The sequence below is a fragment of the Suillus subalutaceus genome (genome assembly GCF_016647625.1).
Source record: "Suillus subalutaceus strain FC151 chromosome Unknown DFJ58scaffold_46, whole genome shotgun sequence".
Lineage (NCBI taxonomy): Eukaryota > Fungi > Basidiomycota > Agaricomycetes > Boletales > Suillaceae > Suillus > Suillus subalutaceus.
The window spans coordinates 227,272-246,646 of record NW_024540295.1 but is presented as its reverse complement, the minus strand read 5'-3'; the positions used below and the strand labels follow the sequence as shown (position 1 = coordinate 246,646).

Here is a 19,375-nt window from a genome sequence, read left to right as displayed (position 1 = left end):
AGATTGACGATGTTGTCATGAAGTCTACGTCCTAGCATCATGATCCAGCCCGATTCACGTATTAACGTTTTAACCTTGTCCAGACAATTGTGCGCATCTTTCTCAAGTCTAGTTCACCATGCTCTGGCCACTCACTACACGTGGTTCTGCCTGGCTGTGCAGTAGCAGATATGACTGGCTAGTAATGACGTCGGCATGCACATACTATGCCCCTCCTTGCAAAGCGTCTCACTTGCGGAGTCTATATGGTTGCACAGCACCCGGCGCAGTTGGGTGCCGTTGGCTGATCTTGAGCGTCTCCTGCGAGAATGTCAGAGGCTATTTCTGTATCATCGGAAGAATTAGATAGAGCCTGCGGATCCAAGAACGATTTCGCTGAACAGGTGAAGAATAATGTAGGAGAGATACAAAGCAGGGAAATCAGATGGAGCAGTAGATGATCGTGCTTCGTGACAGTACTTATCTTCCTCCTTGATAGGCGAACACTCTTTTTATGTCACATCTGCATTATGATGGGCCATGCCATGATTATAGGATACAATCAATCGAATGAAGTGTATTGGTTGCGCTGAACTGGACGAAATGTCGACAACTGTAACGTCGTTGTCCCCCCATCCGATTCATCCTTGTCACTTTCACGCAGACCAAAGAGCACACGGGTTGCCAACATACTGTGCAGGACAAGTTGTGGCCTGTCATGATGCCATCAGTTTTTTATTACACCATTATAAACGAATTGCTACGCACACGTCCATCAACATGTTATATGATGCCTTCCCAAAATTAGCAAAAATTGACGAACGGATACAACATGCAGCCTACTGGCACCGCAGACATGATCACTATATTGGCCACAGAAACAACTGGAAGGAACGCTTCAATACGGGACATGTTAAATTGAACACAAGACACCGCACAAATTATGGCAGTCATATACCGCACTGCGCCCTGGAAGACGACTCTCACTAGACGACTGTCGGAATCTTTGTAGTCTTGATATCTCTTGAACACCATTAAAGACATCAGCACTGGGTGGATGGCATTGAGAGATCGCGCTAAGATGGGACGGAAACAAGATATCCTTACACAATTCGTAGGCTATGAGAAAGCCGTATTGGACGGCGCTGCTGCGACCTGCTTGAAAAGTGCAGTTGCTTGTAGGAGGAGCTTTAAAACCAAGGTTGTCGTCTACAACAATGAAAAAAGAATAAAGGGGACCCACCTGAAGGGTCCGGGGCAGGCGTCTCTAAGTTACTGACAACATCTGTGATACTGACAGCACACGCAATGGTAATCTACGTTGCGACATCAACAGACGATGAATATGAGCACGCATGACAAGACCAACGTACTGCTGCCAAGACCAGTAACACTGCCAAGACCTTTTTGCTCTGTTTCCAGAATACATATGTACGAATGATCAAAAGACCTTGAAAAATAGAGATAGAATTTCAGGCCTAGAAGACATTATAGACATAGACCGCACCTTCAGCAGCGACGATACTGATAATGTGAATTGCTGCAATGGAATCAGTAAAATGCTGGCTACTCAAGATATTGATCACCATTTGAAGCCCGGCTGAAGTCCGAGCACTATATTCGATGTCCTTCAGTTCATACAACAACCACATAAGCAAAACACACTAACATTCTCGTTCGCTCGTGTAGCAATGGCAGCTAGTCACTCGTCAACGTCACAAACCAGGAGATACGGGTAGCTGTTCACCATATGAAGTCATGCCAGCTGCTGCAAAGGCCATGTAGCGTGAAATTACGAAAAGAACACGAGTGACGTTCCAGCGCCTGTTCCACGTCAATCGAACCTTGCGACATTATCAATAGATGTTCGAACTCGATAAAGAATACTCACCTCAGGTTCGAACGTTAAGAAATAGTCAAAAATCTATGGAGCATAAGAGGGGATATTTTCCATGGCTTGTAGGCCTACCAAAACTCCTAGACCAGCCACTGCACATATTCAAGATGAAAATAGCGAAAACCCCTGGATGCAGTCCACGTACCATTGCAATACTAGAATAGTTGCGGTCAATAAACCTCGTTTGGAAAATATATTCGGGAATTCTTACCTTCGCTGTCTGAATTCCCGTATTGACTATGGGAGCGACCATTGCGGGATCGTAATAGATAAGAGTCCAGAACTGCAGAACTCGCTTTTATACACTTCCATGATCTGAATTTGCCTGATTGTATCCGGTTCGTAACTTTGCATGCGCCGTGTCACCGGCGAGATCAAATTAGATTGCACAGGTGATTCAGTCGAAACCAGTACCACTGCGGTCCTGTCCGTATCGTGAAACTGGAGGCCCAATGTAGCAAACGCGGAGCACCGGCACTACTCCATAAGCAGCTGCTCGCTGGCAAGAGTGAATTTTAAATTCCAAGAGAAGAGAACCATGCTATTCGTGGCGTGCTTCAGCGATTTTTGCTCTACTCCTTGGCGATTACTATTTTGATGCAAATGAAAGAACGCGCCCATATACTAGTATGCGGAACCATTGTGAGCTGATTTGGGCATCGGCGCGTTTCAACTCACATTTTCATCATCTCGTTGTAGGACGCCTCCGGTGATTATCAAGGTCAATGCAGTGATAATCAAAGTTGATGCAGTGATAATCAAGGTTCAAGGTTAATTGAACAGCGGAAAACAGTCCAATTACTTGCCATGAAGGAGATGATAATCTTTTTTATTGCAGAAATACGATGTTGTTCGATCTCAGCAGAGCGGTGATATCGTCACACACATCCCAAGAAGAGCATCCGGATGAACAGGTTTTCGAAGTCCGGTAGTCTCGGTGTTTTAAAAACAGCTAGATAATCAGAAGATTCAGAACGCACTCCGGAATCGCATATATATAATAAGATTGAGAAAACTAAGTCGCAATCCTTTAGTGGACAAAAAATCTCGAATCAGATTAGGAAGCAGGAACACACCTCGGCCGTTTATATATATGACCGGTGGTACAACATATCGCACGTCTAGTGGTCAATGAGCTATAATCCCCTCTGAATGACTTCCTCGGTGCAAACAATGTATGATCCAGATGACAAGGTGTCGGTCAAGTCGAATACTTTCACGATCACCTTACAGTGGGTTCATGGTAGCATGTAGCACAGACTTAGACCGCGAGAGTACCGTACATCAAAGCATGCCACGATCAACACGCTTCTTTGCTCGCATAGCCCATGTGCATTGGTCGGAAGAGATAGAGGTAGTGCTTGTTGAAGGAGATCAATCACTGCGTCATGATGGCGTCTTGGCACAGGTGTTCTCCTGAATAGTGCCACACAGTCCATCACGCACTTGCTCATCATTTGATCGGTGGCACGACGATCTGTGATGACTCGGAGAACTTGAAATTTTTCAAGACCGGTGATTCCGCAGTAGTTACCCTCACAGCGATTCTGTGGGAGGGGCGGGACGAATGATGCACATGGCAGATTGGACAATTATGATGGACGAAGTTATATATACGCGCGTATGATCTACTGAGTAGAAAATAGCAGTTACGTATCACGTCTAACACGTGTTCAAGCTAAGCCAGGGCAGGATGTTCTGTCAGTACTACGACGCGGGCGTAGCTATTTTGATGCGGTCCTGCCGCGCCTGCCGCGGTCGTGACGCGGGTGTGACGCGGCATTCACGCGGCTACTAAATGCGGTACTATTATGGTACGCGCAATCGGCAGCCCCCAGAAGTCGGCACTTTCACAAAACTCGTGTTTCCAGCTACCTAAACACAAAATTATTTACATAGACATCATTCTCTCTCTAACACAACTCAATATGAGGTCAAACGAATACATTTGAAGCAGAATTGAATGAGATAGCTGAAAGTGCCGAAGTCACGCAGAAATGTCACCTGCCGATATATGCCGTGACGGAGTTTCAATACTGCACACACCAGTGCCGACTGGTGCTGTGCTGCTGGTCATGGGGCTAGAGCAGCGTGAAAAGGATAAGGCCGACGCGGAGAAGCAGGCCAAAAAGAAGACAGAAGATGAAGCGCGCCACACTCAGATCGAACGCGATATCGAGTCGAAGACGTTTGATGCACTCTCAACACTCCGGCGCAAGGATGATTTTATCGCACTTGCTGGCGCTCTCAAGATTTCAAGAGACGGAACGGTTGAGGAACTCAGGACTAGACTCAAAGAGTTTCTTGCTGATGCCGCAAATCAGCACTTTGCCGACAATCCACGTTTTGCTGCGCTCTTCCAGACGGGAAAAACGCGTTCGAAGAATAAGAATTTAGCCACTGCGTCATCGACAGGACAGGCTAGTAGTGGCGCCTCGCAAGACAATGACGCTACCTCATCCAACAATTCCGGTACTCATTTTTTCACCCCACCTGCCAGTGCACATTCTTTTAATCCATATTATCCTCCACACTTTACTAACCAGCCATATTTTCATCAATTCTATGCTAATCCAGCTCTCCGCGCACCATCTTACTCTACAACGCAACATAATAATTCATCCGGCGGTCCCATTGCGTCATCATCAAACTTAGACAGACAACCTCAGCATCCTTACAACACACACAGTCTCCCTACACATCCCCCTCAATTATACAACTACGGCACTAATCATGGTCACCCTCGTACTTAGATTCTACTAGTATATACTGTACTTGCTTGCTCACGCCGAATACTAACTCACTTCCTTGCGCTCCTGCTTGACTGCCGAGCTGACTTTGAAACTGGCTCAGTAACATGTCGTGACTTACTGTGACATTTGCGTGACTGCCGACTTTTGGGGGCTGCCGATTGCGCGTACCATAATAGTAGTGTAACTCATTCCTATGTTCTATACTCGACTCTCACATCAAGTTGAATGGGTTCATGATCGTTCCTTCGTTGATTTTATTCACCATAGGCACATACACTACAAGCTAGTCATCAGCTAATGACTATTTTCTTGGCACTGACGAGCCTTGACGCGGGAAAGTTGTCTCAGACGCTTTGGCAGGGTCAATGACTTCACTAATTTTTTTTGACGCGTGTGACCTGAGACCGATAATGCTGTTGATAACCTTTGAGGAGCGCTCTTGCTGCATCTTCGAGTTCGGCTTGAGAACGTGGATCCTCGGAGTCGCAATCGGTCCAGAATGTCATGAATGGTTGAGTAAATCTCACTCATTCAGCCTTGCTTCATGAGTCGATTACATTACCTGTTCTACTTGTCGAATTTGAGTTCGCAAAGAGCATCAGTGAAACGGCGCACCCGAGCGGTCATGGCAGGAAATCAGGTCCCCAACCAGCGGTTGATCTGAACGATTTTGATCCCCTCTCTCACTGGAATAGAAAAAATTGAATACATGTTGGATTAATTCCTAGAGTATGGTGCACCCCGTATCTCAAAGCACTCACAAAAGGCATGGGTATATAGATTTTCAACAGCGCGATACCAGTTCTGCCCTAGGCCATAGGAGTGGAGGCTGGAGTAATGATTTTTTGGAGTGCCCCTGTCCGTAGAATGCTTGTATATCTAACTTACTAAGTGACACTGACAGTTATTAAAATAAGGTTTGACGCGGCATGTATAGGTCTGACGCGGCATGGATGATGTCTGACGCGGCCGTGACGCGGCATTGACGTGGCACAACTTGATTGACGCGCCTGTGACGCGGCACTGACGCGGCATGTGCTATGCTTGACGCGGCATACAAGTGGGCCCTGACGCGGCATAGGAAAGTGTGGAAGTTTACATTAGTACAGAGGCTGCGAATATGTTGGAGAGAACTTGTCGTGGTGTGAGTAGTGCTTGACCCAGCCTGACTGAAGCTTGACATGGCATGGTTGGGGGGGCTTGACGTGGTAGTACAGAGTACAGAGGCTCCCGGACTTGATAAAGTGGGGTCGAGACTTGACACAGTGACACGATATTTCACACTGCTGTCTGAAAACAAACGTTGGATCAATGATTAGATCGATCAGAGACAATACAATACAAACACAAGAGGCACAGAACATTCCCCAAGAAGTACGAACACGGGCCGCCAGGATCAAGCAAATTGGTGAGAGGTGAATGCTGCATTTCAGGGCCTGTACGCAGATGGACACTCATATATTGATCATGAGCGAGGATTCAAAGTGTTTGGAATTCATTTAGAGCGACGTAAGATAGTGTTTGAACATAATCTGTACCCTAGTATTTGTGACGGGGCCACGTCACATAAGACGCGTTACAGGCGCGTCACGACCGCGGCAGGCGCGGCAGGACCGCGTCAATTTCACCTGGCCCCTACGACGCGTTTCGCGTAGCTTAGTCATCATTTAATGTCTTCTCCGTTTTTCCTTCGGAGGCCATTTTCTACAAGCATCAGATGCTCCTACAGGACCAAGAATATTCCTGAGGATATAGTCGCGAAGGCACTCACGAAACAGCCAACAGGACGCGGTCGTTCCAAGGATATCCAAAGCATCGAGGACGTCAAGCCCGAAGCTGAACCCCAAAGTGCCTCGACTTCGAAAGCTGTTCGCAAACCCAAGACACGGAAAGCTAACATACCACTCCCGGTCGACAGATTTGAGCTGCCCCCGCGTTCGAAATGGCGGAACTACTTTCCCACTAGCGGCATGGCATTCAAAAGTCGTATTTCCATCGCTAATCCCGAGACGGCGGCACTAGTTGCAGAGTCATTCGTTCCTAGCGGTTCGAAGGATAAAGTTATTATAGAAGCGTATCCCGGTGAGGGTTCCGATATTTAAACTCCAATGTTTTAGTACTTACAGAGCCCACAAAGGGCCTGGTACGTTGACTCGCGCTTTGATGCAGTTGCCGAAAGAGCGAATCCGAAAAATCATTGTGCTTGAGGACGTAGAACAGTACCTCAACTTTCTGAATGTGCGAAATGAGCTTTATAGAGTTTGATCATGCTGATAGTTTTCGACAGCCGCTGCAGGAAGCGGACCCTAGAGTACAAGTTCTGCCAATGAACGGCTTTTCGTGGGACACGTATCATCAGCTAGACGTCCAAGGCTTCCTGGACGACGTGGAGAATATTCCATGGAATCAATCAAATCCCTATCTACACTTTATCTCGCACCTTCCCATGGATGTTCTGGGCGAGCAGCTCTTAGCACAACTATTACGATGTGCACCAGAACAGTCCTGGCTGTTCAAACACGGCCGCATTCCAATGAGTTATCTAATGCACGACTGGGTATGGGATGTAAGTGGTCTCATTCCACAAACTAGTTATCCCTGTCTGACACAAGCGATAGCGTATCTCTGCGTCTACTGAGGATCCGGCTCGGTGCAAGCTAAGCGTCATCGCACAAGCCGTTTCTGAGTTTAATCACACCATTGACCCACGGCTGCTGGTACCATATAATAATCATTTCTACCCTGATGCTACAAATCCTGCATATTCTTCAAAGACTGAAAACAGGCGCAGAGGTACGCCATTCGTAGCAGGTACATTCAGACCATTGGAGCATCAGGTACTTACCATGTTTCTTGCACATTTAAATCACTGACGTCATGCGCAGATCATTCAGTCAGGCATGCTGGACAAATGGGATTACTGCCTACGGAAACTCTTTGTGCTAAAGTCGACCCCTCTCAAGAACGCCGTTGGGTATGCTCAGAATTCACTTTTAATGGTGAAAAATTTATCGACCTTCCCCTAGTCATCTAGCACCTGGATCAGATGTTTTAAAGTCCTACCTCACGGGCGATGATGTTCCACTCGATCAGAGGACTGACATGAATAAGATCATCAAGAAAATGGGTGTAGAAGACTGGGCTGCTGTCGTCAGCGCCTTCGACCGGTGGCCCTTTGCACCTGAGGTAGATTCCAATAGCTTGACCTTGGCACTGGCTAATACGTACTTTCCCTGCAGGAACTCTTGATCACGGATTCTTTCAGCAGAGACGAACGTATATAACGCTTAGTATGATATTACTCCTCTACTGGATGCATCACTCGACGAGGGGTCATGATGGCGGGACTGTGTATCTTATCCCTAAGAACCCGTCATATGCGCAGATATCCCTGCTCGGATAGCGCGCCCATGTATGCCAAACCCTCTCCTTACTGTGCATGTCACAGAAGGAGCCAATTTGGCAATTCGATGTTTATACCGCTGGTACAATAGCAGTAGAGGTTATCATTAACTGGATGACGAATTCGAGCTAAATATCCAGACTAAAGCCCGGCAATTGATCGATCATCCACATCTCGACAAAAAATCCAACTTTGTAAATCGTGGTGGATGGATGGTTTATTAACCAGAGTGGCTAAACTCGAGTCGAGCACCGATATCGGTTAAGACTTTCAAAGCCGGATTATGGACAATCGAGGCCTGAACCTGACAGCACCATGTACTTACGAACTAATATACATGTCACAAAGCAAGAAGATATAAGCCAAGATTGAAATATTCAGATTAAATATTGAGGTGCGGGTGACAACCTATGATAGTTCTTCTCTGTCAGAGCCCACATATAGTAGCAAACACCTAGACTTCGATATGGCGCCCAAGACGCGGTTAAGTCTTCCGTTTCTTTCGGAGTAAGGAACGCTCCTCTTCGGAAAGCCTTGATGAGAAATAAAATGACAAGAGAAAAATCCAGGTGACATGCTTGATCTTCTTTCTTTCTAGATAGCCTCGATTTCAAATCTGCGGCTCTAACCTTTGGCAAGGGGTTCTGAATTTTCACGGAATACTGCGCGAATACGTAACTCAGTTGACAGTGACGCTGAACGCATCGATGCCGGCACAGCTGTGTCACACCCCGCAGTCTTCCAGTTCCGATAGATTAATTTATCGTAGCTGGCCCTCTCATATCCATACTTAGGAGTGGAGACGGAATTCGAACGCAGACGGGCTCGCTGGCGCTCAGCGGCTACTGCAATTTACAGGTTTTTACTTATTTAATACAAGGAGTTGACTTCACAGCAACCTTGGCCTCCTGCAACTGGACGAGCTCCCAACGCCCAGTACTCGTCCTTAGACTGTGTCACCCACCACCACCCAGCAAGCTTTCCATTCCATCTCCATCGCGCTTCGCGATCGGGAGCCTTGACAACTTACTTCGACTCCAACAAATCCATACTTTGATTCAAATCTTCGTACGTCGTCCCTCGACATAAGTATCGCCCAGATGATTTTTAGTCGCACCCAGCTACTAATATTTTCAGTTAGTTCGTTACATTTCGCATGTCGCAAACTTCGTCAATATGAGTAACAATCAATGTCAGTACTTCCATCTCTTATCTCTCGCGTGCTCTCTAACCTCTTTAACAATTCTTGAAGGAACTTGGGCGACGCTGTTCGAGGTCGCTATCAAGGGTGCCCAATATAACTCCCGTGAGCGTCAGCCCACCACATCTCTCAAGCCTTTCAGAACATGTTGACAACGACATCTATACTTTCTTGCGGCATTCCTTCAAAGAACTGAAAAGTCGGCATCACGATTTGCCTCAGCCATCGATGAATGACCTTGCGAAGCTGGCGAGCTGAGCGGGCAGACGTTTCATCGTGGCGTCTACGATGATGAAGTTCATTATCCACGATGAAGACAATGATCCCTATGATCGGTTACAGCTGATGTTATAGCTCACGAGTGAGCTGCTACCTGAAACGGAGGTGTACAAGTTATACGATTGTATCCTCTCCACGTGTGCCGGGCCCAAGCGGCCATACCTACACTTGTCCATTGTCGCCGCGCTCGCAGACCTTCCCATCTCACAAACCTCAACACTTCTTTGCCATGGTGTAGGAAGGGATGTGCAGACAACGCTAGTGCAGCTACGGTCTGTCATGGATATCCCTACAGACAGCACTCTCCCCGTGAGTATCTATCATCCGTCCATTCGCGACTATGTTTCTGGCCCCTCAAACTGCGGCCTCCCTAAGTACGCGATATCACATCACCTCATTCCCTACTCGTACGTTCGTCCCTCCGCTTGATGAAGGCAGTTCCAGAAAGCATGGCTCTTTTGGATGCACTCTCAAAACTGAAGAAGCAAAGCAAAGCTATGCAACCCGAGGATCCCGTGGATTACAAGACTCCTTGTTCGGCAACTGGAGTAACTGTCAGTTCTCATCTGTATGCTATGGCTTCGGGGAGATCACACTTCAGAGTTGCAATCCTAGCTAGTGACTCTGGATGGGCATGCCTGGCTTCAGACGCAAGGAGGGGAAGACTGGCTGCTACAGACCCATGGAGAGCGAGCCTTTCTATAGACCGCGCGCGGACGAGACTTGTTGCATACCATGCGTGGGCAAGCCTGGCTGCAGGGCACGTGCGGGAAAGACTGGCTTCAGACCCAAAGAGGGCAAGACTGGCTCCAGACCCCGGGCGTGCAAAACTGGGTACAGACCCCGGCAGAGCGAGACTGGCTGCAAGCCACGTGTGGGAAAGATTAGCTGCAGACCCAGTGCGGGAGACGCTGGCTACGGACCACGTCCGGGAAAGACTGGCTGGACACCCCGAGAGGGCGAAACTGGCTCCAGACGTAGAATCGGCGAGAGTGGCCCCAGACCGGGCAAGCCTGGCTCCAGACGCTGCACGGCCAAGCATGGGAGTCCACTCCTGCGGGGTCTGTCTGGGTCACAATGAAAGAATTCTCGAGGACGGTGAAAGCAATCAGCGAGCACATCATTGCACCAGAGCTGCTTTCACTGCCAGCCTTCGAAGTTATCCAGCAGCTCAAGAGCTTGCAGAATTTCTTGGTGTTTCCGATGTTCCTAGCGTTGAGGCCCCAGTCTCATTCCATTTTCTGCGTCACCATCACTAAACGATCTTTCTCCACCGGATAGGGACGTTATCCATGCTATGATGGCCTTCGTGAATTTTGCAAACGAAGCGCGGGATCGGAGTCATTCAGCTTCAGTCGCTCTGAAGTATGCCTGTAAACACTGGACCATGCATATTTCGCGCACTCTGAATATATGGGAGGACAGGCTCAACAATCTATTCCATACTTTCTTGAATCGTCACCTCTTCGCCTGGCTCGAAATGCAGTGGTGTCTGAACAGCTTGCGGTCTTGCCTTACTGTTATAGCCGAAGGGCAGAAACTTATCAAGGTCTGTGCGATTCTCGTGTGTGAAGCAGCAACAATTGATATTGTCCGCAGCAGACCGTCTTCAAGCCATTCGGGAAGGTATGCTAGCCAATGGAAATTACGCGGGGGATGAGCGGCTGCTCAACGTCGAGTGGAGAAGGAGAGAAAATGTAGTGTGTAAGGAGATGCCTCGGGGGCCAGCCGTATTCTGCACGGTCGGTGTCACCTTAGTGCGAAAATACCACCTGACAAGCGACGGAGACAGGCAAGGGCCCACTGCAGCAGTAAAGCATATATACGACGCAAGGCCGTCGTGCATGACACAGTGCCGCGTCACATGGGACAGGCGCGGCAGAACCGCGTCAAAATAGCTACGCCCGGCCGTGTTAGGAATAGAAGGGTAAGTAGTAAGTACCAAGGTACATTGATACTAGGGCTTCGCCGTGCGAACTTACTCCGCAATTTTTTTTTCAAAGGGTATGTTACATGACTTTATGGTACTATACTACTATCCCTTCCACTGCAATCGGCACCCCACAGAAGTCGGCACTTTCACAAAACTCGTATTTCTAGCTACTTCAACACAAAATTCTTAGTATAGATATCATTCTCTCTCTAATGCAACTCGTTGCGAGGTTGAACGACCATGATTGAAGCTTGAAGCAGGATTGAGTGAGATAATTGTAAGTGCCGAAGTCACGCAGAAATGTCACCTGCCGATATGTGCCATGACGGAGTTTCAAACTGCACACCCATTTTGGAAGTGCCGACTCGTGCTGCAGCGCTGCTGGTCATGGGGCCGCATTCGCAAGTCTAGCAGCGAGAGATGGGACGGTCGAGGAACTCAGGGCAAGAATTAAAGAGTTTCTTGCTGACATCGGAAATCAGCACTTTGCTAACAAACAATGTTTTTATGCACTCTTCCAGGCGGGAAAAACACGTTCGAAGAATTCAGCCACTGCGTCATGAGTCAACAGGACCCAAATTTACAACTACAGCACTAATAATGGTCACCCTCGTACTTGGACATATCTACTAACAAATACTGTACTTGCTCGCTCACGCCGAATACTAACTGATCTTCAAGTTGCGCTCTTGCTTGACTGCTGAGCTGACAGCCTATGTGACATGTCGTGACTTGCAGTGACATTTGCGTGACTGCCGACTTCCGTGGGTGCCGATTGCAGTGGAAGGGATAGTAGTGATTCTGTTGACTGGTTGTGCGTGAATACGTTGAAAAACTCTGTATTATTCTGTAGTTGATTGTGGTTGAGTTTATGTCTACGTAGGCAGAATTGTATGCGACTGCTTAAGATCGCGTGACTGCACACAGTGCACAGCATGATGTTCGTGTCACTTGACTCGCATATTATCCACTTCTACTACTACTAAGCTGAAGCTGAAATGCAGTGTTGGTAAGAATCTGACGTAGAATCGAGATGGAATTAGATCACAGACGCTGCAGCGCCTCATACTGCAAAATGTACAGGTTTTTACTTGTACAGGAATATCTTTCCTATGTAGTACTTCATTGAACAGCATCTGACGTCATACTACTAAGTACAGCATGCACAGCAACTTTGTGGCCTTCTGCAGCCGGACAAGCGCCCAGCACTCGTTCTCGAACTGTATCATCCACTACCATCCAGCAAGCTTTCCATAGATTCAAACATCCATTTATCCCATCCCATCTCCATCGCGCTTTTGGACCCTAAGTTGACAACTTACTTTTACTCTAACAGATCCTCCAAACCTTCGTACGTTATCCCTGGAGATAAATATCGCCCAGATGGTTTCTAATCGCACCCAGCTAGTGCTCTCAATTTTTTTTTCATTTCATCACGCATATCACAAACTTCGCGAATGAGTGAGGAACAATGTCAGTTTTTCTTACTCTTGTCTATCTCTCGCTTTCTGACCCTTTTGACAGCTCTTGAAGGAACTTGGACGAGGCTGTCCCAAGTTGCTGTCAAGGGTGCTCAATACAACTCCCCTGAACGTCAGCCCCACCCAAAATGTTTGGAAGGGACCCGGGTGGATCTGCTCAAATTCATCCACGGATTCCTGGACGACCGAAAGAAGAATCAACTTATCTGGCTGCATGGAACTGCAGGCGTCGGAAAGTCTGCTGTCGCGTTCACCGTAGCTGAGAGGATGAAAGGTCTAAAAGTGACAGAGGAGACGAATGTCGAAAAGCGACTAGCGGGGACATTCTTTTTCTCGCGCAAGCACACCAAACGTTGCACGACTGGATATTTCTTTGTGACGCTTGCCTACCAGCTGGCCACCAATTTTCCAAGCATCCGGCAAGATGTGAACAGAGCGATCCGCAACAATCCTGCTCTACTAGACCCAGATGCGCCTCTCTGCGACCAGATGGAGGCTCTCTTTCTCCAACCCCTCCGGAAACTTCAGCTCAGATTGCGCGGATGTCCGCCTTTGTCATTTGTTGTCGACGCCCTTGATGAATGCACATCTGAACCTGAGCTTGCTGATCTCATCCTTTCCCTCGCGCATGCTCTTCGTGACCCTGATATTCCCGCGATCCACATTCTGCTCACAAGTCGCTCGGAAACCCATATCTTTAAAGCCTTTCACAACGAAGAGGTGCGCCCGTTGTTGTGCGAAATACCTGTGAAAACTTCTGGAGAGGGCGTTGCTACCATCATCTCGCTCGACGGCGCCGATGTTGACAAAGACATCTATACTTTCTTGCAGCATTCCTTCGCAGAGCTGGCAAGTCGCCATACTGATTTTCCTCAGCCATCCAAAGACGATCTTGCGAAGCTGGCGAGCCGAGCGGGCAGACGTTTCATCGTGGCGTCTACCATGATGAAATTCATTATCGACGATGAAGACGATGATCCGCGCGATCGGTTGCAGCTGATGCTCAAGCTAACGAGCGAACTGCTACCAGGAACGGAGGTGTATAAGTTATACGATTGTATCCTCTCCACGTGTGCCGACCCCAAGCGGGCTTACATGCACTTGTCCATCGTCGCCGCGCTCGCAGACCCTCTTCCCATCTCGCAGATCTCGTCACTTCTTGGGCCTGGTTTGGGCAGGGATGTGCAGAGAACACTGATACAGCTACGGTCTGTGATGGATATCCCTACAGACAGCACTCTCCCCATGAATATCTATCACTCGTCCGTTCGTGACTACGTTTCCGACCCCTTAAACTGCGGCCTTCCTGAAGTATGTGATATCGTATCACCCCACTCTCTACTAGCTCATTCGTCTCTTCGCTTGATGACGGAGATTACGGAAAGCACGGCTCTCTTGGATGCGCTCTCAGAACTCAAGAAACAGAGCCAAGCTATGCAACGTGAGGACTCCCATCAATTAAAAGTTTCGCTGTCCTTCCTTGTTCAGCCACCAGAGCCACTGTCAGTTCTCATCTGTATGCTATGGCTTCGGGGAGATCGTGCTTTAGAATTACAACATTGGCTGGGGACCGTGGACGGGTGTGCCTGGGTGCAGACCACGAATGGGCGAGACTGGCTGGAGACCGAGGGTGCACGAGATTGGATGCAGACCCAGACAGGACGAGAGTGGCTGCAGACCGAGGGAGCACGAGAGTGGCTGCAGACCGAGGGAGCACGAGAGTGGCTGCAGACCGAGGGAGCACGAGAATGGTTACAGACCGAGGGAGGACGAGACTGGCTGGAGACCGAGGGAGGGGCGAGACTGGCTGGGAGAGCGAGGGAGGACGAGAGCGGCTGGAGACTCAAGAAGGACGAGAGTGGCTCCAGACCGAAGGAGGACGAGAGTGGCTCCAGACCGAGGGAGCAGGAGACTGGCTCCGGACCTGGAGAGGACGAAACTGGCTGCGGACCGAGGGAGGATGGGACTGGCTGAGCGACGAAGGACGAGAGTGGCTGCAGACCGAGGGAGGACACGAGTGGCTGCAGACCGAGAGAGGACGAGACTGGCTGCAGACCCAAGGAGGACGGGAGTGGCTGCAGACCGAGGGAGGACGAGAGTGGCTGCAAACCGAGGGAGGACGAGACTGGCTGCAGACCGAGGGAGGACGAGACTGGCTGCAGACCGAGGGAGGACGAGAGCGGTTGGAGACCGAGGGAGGACGAGAGTGGCTGCAGACGTGGAGAGGACGAAACTGGCTGCAGACCGAGGGAGGACGGATTGGCTGCAGACGTGGAGAGGACGAGACTGGCTTGCAGACCGAGGGAGGACGAGACTGGCTGCAGACCGAGGGAGGACGAGAGCGGTTGGAGACCGAGGGAGGACGAGAGTGGCTGCAGACGTGGAGAGGACGAAACTGGCTGCCAGACCGAGGGAGGACGGGATTGGCTGCAGACGTGGAGAGGACGAAACTGGCTGCAGACCGAGGGAGGACGAGACTGGATGAGAGACCGAAGGAGGACGAGATTGGTTGGAGACCTGGAGAGGACGAGACTGGCTGGAGACCTGGAAGGGACGAAAGTGGCTGAAGACCGAGGGAGGACGAGACTGGCTAGAGACCGAGGGAGGACGAGACTGGCCGGAGACCGAGGGAGGACGAGACTGGTTGCAGACCGATGGAGGACGCGAGTGGCTCCAGACCGAGGGAGGACGAAAGTGGGTGCAGACCGACGATGGACGAGAGTGGACCCAGGGAGGACGAGAGTGGCTTCAGACCGAGGGAGGACGAGAGCGGCTGGAGACTCAAGAAGGACGAGAGTGGCTCCAGACCGAAGGAGGACGAGAGTGGCTCCAGACGAGGGGAGCAGGAGACTGGCTCCGGACCTGGAGAGGACGAAACTGGCTGCGGACCGAGGGAGGATGGGACTGGCTGCAGGCCGAGGGAGGACGAGAGTGCTGCAGACCTCGAGAGGACGAGAGTGGCTGCAGACCTGGAGGGGGACGAGAGTGGTTGCAGACGTCGAGAGGACGAGACTGGCTGGAGACCGAGGGAGGACGGGACTGGCTAGAGACCGAGGGAGGACAAGAGTGGCTGCAGACCGAGGGAGGACGAGACTGGCTGCAGACCTGGAGAGGACGAGACTGGCTGCAGACCGAGGAAGGACGAGACTGGCTGCAGACCTGGAGAGGACGAGACTGGCTGCAGACCGAGGAAGGACGAGACTGGCTGCAGACCGAGGGAGGACGAGACTGGCTGCAGGACCGAGGGAGGACGCGAGTGGGTGCAGACCAGGGAGCACGAAGCTGGCTGCAGACCGAGGGAGGACGAGCCTGGCTTCAGACCCTGAGCGGGCGAAACTGGCTCCAGACGCCCCATGGCCAAGCATGGCAATCCACTCCTGCGGGGGTCTGTATGGCCACTATGGAAAGAATTCTCGAGTACGTTGGAAGCATCAGCAATTTATCATTTCCTCCCAGAATTAGCTTTACTGCCAACCTTCAAAGTAGTCCAGCAGCTCAAAAGCTTACCGGATTTCCTGATATTTCCGATGTTCTTGGCGTTGATACCCCAAGATCATTTCACCTCTGTATCACAGAAGTTCCTGACAGGGAGGTCATCCGTGCTATGAATGTCTTTATTGCTTCTGCGAACGAGGCACAGGAACGAAGTCAATCATCTTCCGACGCTCTCAAGTATGCATCTCAAAACTGGGTTGTGCACCTGTCGCGTGCTCCAAAACCATGGGACGACACTCTCAACCGTATATTCCGGATTTTCTGGAATCGACACCTCCTTTCTTGGCTCGAACGGCAGTGGTGTTTGAAAGGGACTGCGGTCTTGTCTTGATATTTTATCTGAGGGGCAGAAACTTGCAAAGGTTATTGCCTTGCTTCAGGTTTGCATTTTTTTTCATCTTATGAAACCTCTTCTAATTCTCTCTTATCCTCAGTTTGAACCTTCAACGCACAGCCTGATGAACGGTTGTCGGCCATCGGTCCCAATTCCCACTCAACAACGGAAGTTTCGGCCACCCTTCACCTCTCCGAGGCCCGACACCACTGTACAGCGTGTTGGCACATCCAGAAAGCGAACTTTGGATGAGTTTCTGATCAATAGCAACAGTGCACTCGCCTCTAATAGCTCATCAAAACGTCGGAAATGAATCAAACGCTGTTTGCTACGCAAGACTGGTAGGAGCACCGTAGGGCGCCGGATAACTTTTAGTTCACCGCTGTTATTAAAGTTGTTGTCTCTAATCATCTGCCAGCGTCATTATGTACTTAGTTTGTGACTATTTAGTTCAGTACCATTCGCGTTCACTTTTCTGTATCAATCCACAGTAATAGATTTTAGTTTTATACTAGCAGAACAGCCTTTGCACACTTATTGCAAACTCTCTTTACCAATAAGCACCACCACATTGCTGTTCCAAAGACAATTAGTAACTTTTTAAATATGTTGGATGGGACGAATGGTTTATCAACCAGAGTGGCTAAACTCGGGTCAAGCACTGATATCACAAGTTAAAACTTTCAAAGCCGAATTATGGACATTCAAAGCCTGAACCTGACGGCACTGCGTACTTACTTACAAGCTAGTATACATATCACAAAGCAAGAAGATATAAGCCAAGATCGAAATATTCAGATTGAGGTGCGGGCGACAACCTAGTTCTTCTCTGTCAGAGCCCACATATAGTAAACAGCTAGACTTCGATACGGCGCCCAAGACGCGGGTTAAATCTTCCATTTCTTTCGGAGTAAGAAACGCTCCTCTTCAGAGAGCCTTGATGAGAAATTATCCACGAGAGAAAAATTCAGGTGACATACTTGATCTTCTTTCTTTCTAGCCTTGATTTCAAATCTGCGACGCTCAGACCTTCGGGAAGGGGTTCTGTGTTCATCGCGTCTGCGTCGAGAGTCTTGTCAATCGAGGGGGTAAAACGGTTCAGGAAGCGCAGGAATCAAATTAATTGAAGCGGGAGTCTCCGATTGTGATTCAGATAATGTCGGCAATACCTCATTATCCGGTTCTACATCTCCTGTCAGTTGAAAACCAGGGGTCATTTTCGGTGCAGGCGTTGTAGGCGGTGGTCCCATCGCGCCAGTACTTGCCTGTTTTGTTTTATCATCGTTGGATTCGCCGCTCAATGGAAAGTGCGAACGTGTGCTTAGACGAGTGGCGCGAGAGAACCAGCGCAACATTCCTCGCTGGATACCGAGTCACCGACTGGGAGGATGTTTGGACGACGGAGGAGAAGATTGCGAACATGTCAACTGCGCTGGAATTATGAGATATTCTTGGATAAAAAGCAGCATAACACTCACCAGTCCACTTGGTGACAAGAAGCGAGATGTTAATGAAGTACAGATATTATAATTTAAAACGACATACGCGTCCCGATTCCTCGCACTTCTATAAGCATCTCAGCAAGGCTTTTCATCATCTGCAGCAAGTAATTTTCTGTTGAAAGCCTTCTATCTGCAAATCGCGCAGCAAGATCTTTTACTGACAGGAAATAATAGCTTAGACTCGGTTGATGGGAATTCACAGCGAAATTGACAATGACACTCACACATACTCGGCTTTGCGTGTACTGAGACCAGCAGACTTGAGCGTTACGATATCCGTATTGGCAACTTGATAAGGGGTAGGGAAGAAAAATGTTGGAGATTTTGATGCACTTCATAATGAAACCATTAACACCACGCAATGACTGATGCAAGCAGGCGTAACATGCTTTCGGCATATAATTATACTCACGAATAATCTGCTACTTTTTCGGGTAATGAGGGGTCATACAACCGAGTAAACCTATGGATGATCGATCGGGCTGCCAGCCATGAAATTTGTTGAGCGCTGCAAAATGTACACTCAATTTAGTGTCTTCACTTATGCAGGAGATATTTCTTACAGAATTGATTCTACGAGCGCCCTACAGATACATTAGCATTCTATGTCACTCGGTCAAAAATACCACGCTCACCGGAACGGATGGACCTGTTCAAGGAGCTCAAAAGGCTTACATCTAAGCTTTGTGAATATATCCTCAAAGCGGTGGTCAGCGCGGATGAGATGCGCTTTAGCTTCCTCAAACGAGAATGTCAAGGCTGCGGGAACCAAAGGTTTCTCCTCAGACTCGGTCTGCAAGGGAGGCGGTGGAGGCGGTATGAATGCATTCGATGTGGGAGGTGTCTCAGCACTTTCATCGGATGACTTTGTTTTCTTAGCGCGAGGCGTCTTCTTGGCTGCTGGGGTTTCTTCAGCGGCTTTTCGCTTGTTGGACTTGCCCACTGCAGATGGTGAGACTATTGTTGTTGTCTTGTTGCTTCCTCCCGCTGGTGTTGATGCAACTGACCGAGTGGCTGACCGTGTAACAGGCATAATAGATCTAAGTGCAGGAAATCGAAGTCTAGAGAATGCAAATCTCATGCACCAGCAGTGACAATTGCAAGAGCCTGGTTAATAA

General features: G+C 49.1%; 5 protein-coding genes across 5 annotated transcripts; 3 read left to right on the top strand and 2 right to left on the bottom strand.

Moving 5' to 3' along the window:
• Nucleotides 1-214: 214 nt before the first annotated feature.
• Nucleotides 215-2,588, bottom strand: DFJ58DRAFT_350166 (uncharacterized protein). Its single transcript, XM_041379987.1, has 16 exons — nt 2,555-2,588; nt 2,088-2,500; nt 2,022-2,031; nt 1,949-1,968; nt 1,871-1,903; nt 1,727-1,823; nt 1,649-1,677; nt 1,566-1,593; nt 1,487-1,519; nt 1,353-1,429; nt 1,223-1,295; nt 1,087-1,167; nt 918-1,028; nt 823-863; nt 748-773; nt 215-692 (listed from the first exon to the last, which is right to left on the bottom strand). The coding sequence occupies exons 2-16, from the start codon at nt 2,127-2,129 to the stop codon at nt 542-544; spliced, it is 852 nt and encodes a 283-aa protein (XP_041244440.1). The 5' UTR covers nt 2,130-2,500; nt 2,555-2,588; the 3' UTR covers nt 215-541.
• Nucleotides 2,589-3,680: 1,092 nt separating this feature from the next.
• DFJ58DRAFT_913807 (uncharacterized protein) lies at nt 3,681-4,689 on the top strand. Its single transcript, XM_041395345.1, has one exon. The coding sequence runs from the start codon at nt 3,874-3,876 to the stop codon at nt 4,627-4,629; it is 756 nt and encodes a 251-aa protein (XP_041244439.1). The 5' UTR covers nt 3,681-3,873; the 3' UTR covers nt 4,630-4,689.
• A 1,588-nt stretch (nt 4,690-6,277) lies between these two features.
• Nucleotides 6,278-8,178, top strand: DFJ58DRAFT_702785 (S-adenosyl-L-methionine-dependent methyltransferase). Its single transcript, XM_041383631.1, has 7 exons — nt 6,278-6,711; nt 6,767-6,867; nt 6,917-7,195; nt 7,248-7,466; nt 7,515-7,603; nt 7,656-7,815; nt 7,869-8,178. Exons 1-7 carry the CDS (start codon nt 6,300-6,302, stop codon nt 7,911-7,913), a joined length of 1,305 nt encoding a protein of 434 aa, XP_041244438.1. The 5' UTR covers nt 6,278-6,299; the 3' UTR covers nt 7,914-8,178.
• Nucleotides 8,179-10,812: 2,634 nt separating this feature from the next.
• On the top strand, nt 10,813-14,371 carry DFJ58DRAFT_727416 (uncharacterized protein; the record flags this gene model as incomplete). The annotated part of the gene is made up of 6 exons (XM_041385465.1): nt 10,813-11,061; nt 11,112-11,138; nt 12,606-12,796; nt 12,854-12,918; nt 12,970-14,237; nt 14,312-14,371. 6 exons carry the CDS (start codon nt 10,813-10,815, stop codon nt 14,369-14,371), a joined length of 1,860 nt encoding a protein of 619 aa, XP_041244437.1.
• Nucleotides 14,372-16,914: 2,543 nt separating this feature from the next.
• On the bottom strand, nt 16,915-19,290 carry DFJ58DRAFT_716186 (uncharacterized protein; the record flags this gene model as incomplete). Its single annotated transcript, XM_041384194.1, is given in 10 exon segments — nt 16,915-17,166; nt 17,638-17,680; nt 17,736-17,827; nt 17,925-18,051; nt 18,071-18,182; nt 18,301-18,431; nt 18,482-18,589; nt 18,670-18,765; nt 18,821-18,841; nt 18,893-19,290. 10 exon segments carry the CDS (start codon nt 19,288-19,290, stop codon nt 16,915-16,917), a joined length of 1,380 nt encoding a protein of 459 aa, XP_041244436.1.
• Nucleotides 19,291-19,375: the final 85 nt, after the last annotated feature.

Excerpts from the sequence above, each read along its gene's own strand:
- DFJ58DRAFT_350166 (XM_041379987.1), bottom strand. The coding sequence starts at position 2,129 with ATGGTCGCTCCCATAGTCAATACGGGAATTCAGACAGCGAAG. Across the intron at positions 1,296-1,352 it reads TGTTACTGGTCTTGGCAGCA|ATTACCATTGCGTGTGCTGT; the intron begins GTACGTTGGTCT and ends GTCGCAACGTAG. Across the intron at positions 1,029-1,086 it reads TCTCATAGCCTACGAATTGT|TGCTGATGTCTTTAATGGTG; the intron begins GTAAGGATATCT and ends CCATCCACCCAG.
- DFJ58DRAFT_913807 (XM_041395345.1), top strand. The coding sequence starts at position 3,874 with ATGTCACCTGCCGATATATGCCGTGACGGAGTTTCAATACTGCACACA.
- DFJ58DRAFT_702785 (XM_041383631.1), top strand. The coding sequence starts at position 6,300 with ATGTCTTCTCCGTTTTTCCTTCGGAGGCCATTTTCTACAAGCATCAGA. Across the intron at positions 6,712-6,766 it reads TATTATAGAAGCGTATCCCG|GGCCTGGTACGTTGACTCGC; the intron begins GTGAGGGTTCCG and ends GAGCCCACAAAG. Across the intron at positions 7,467-7,514 it reads TCAGACCATTGGAGCATCAG|ATCATTCAGTCAGGCATGCT; the intron begins GTACTTACCATG and ends CGTCATGCGCAG.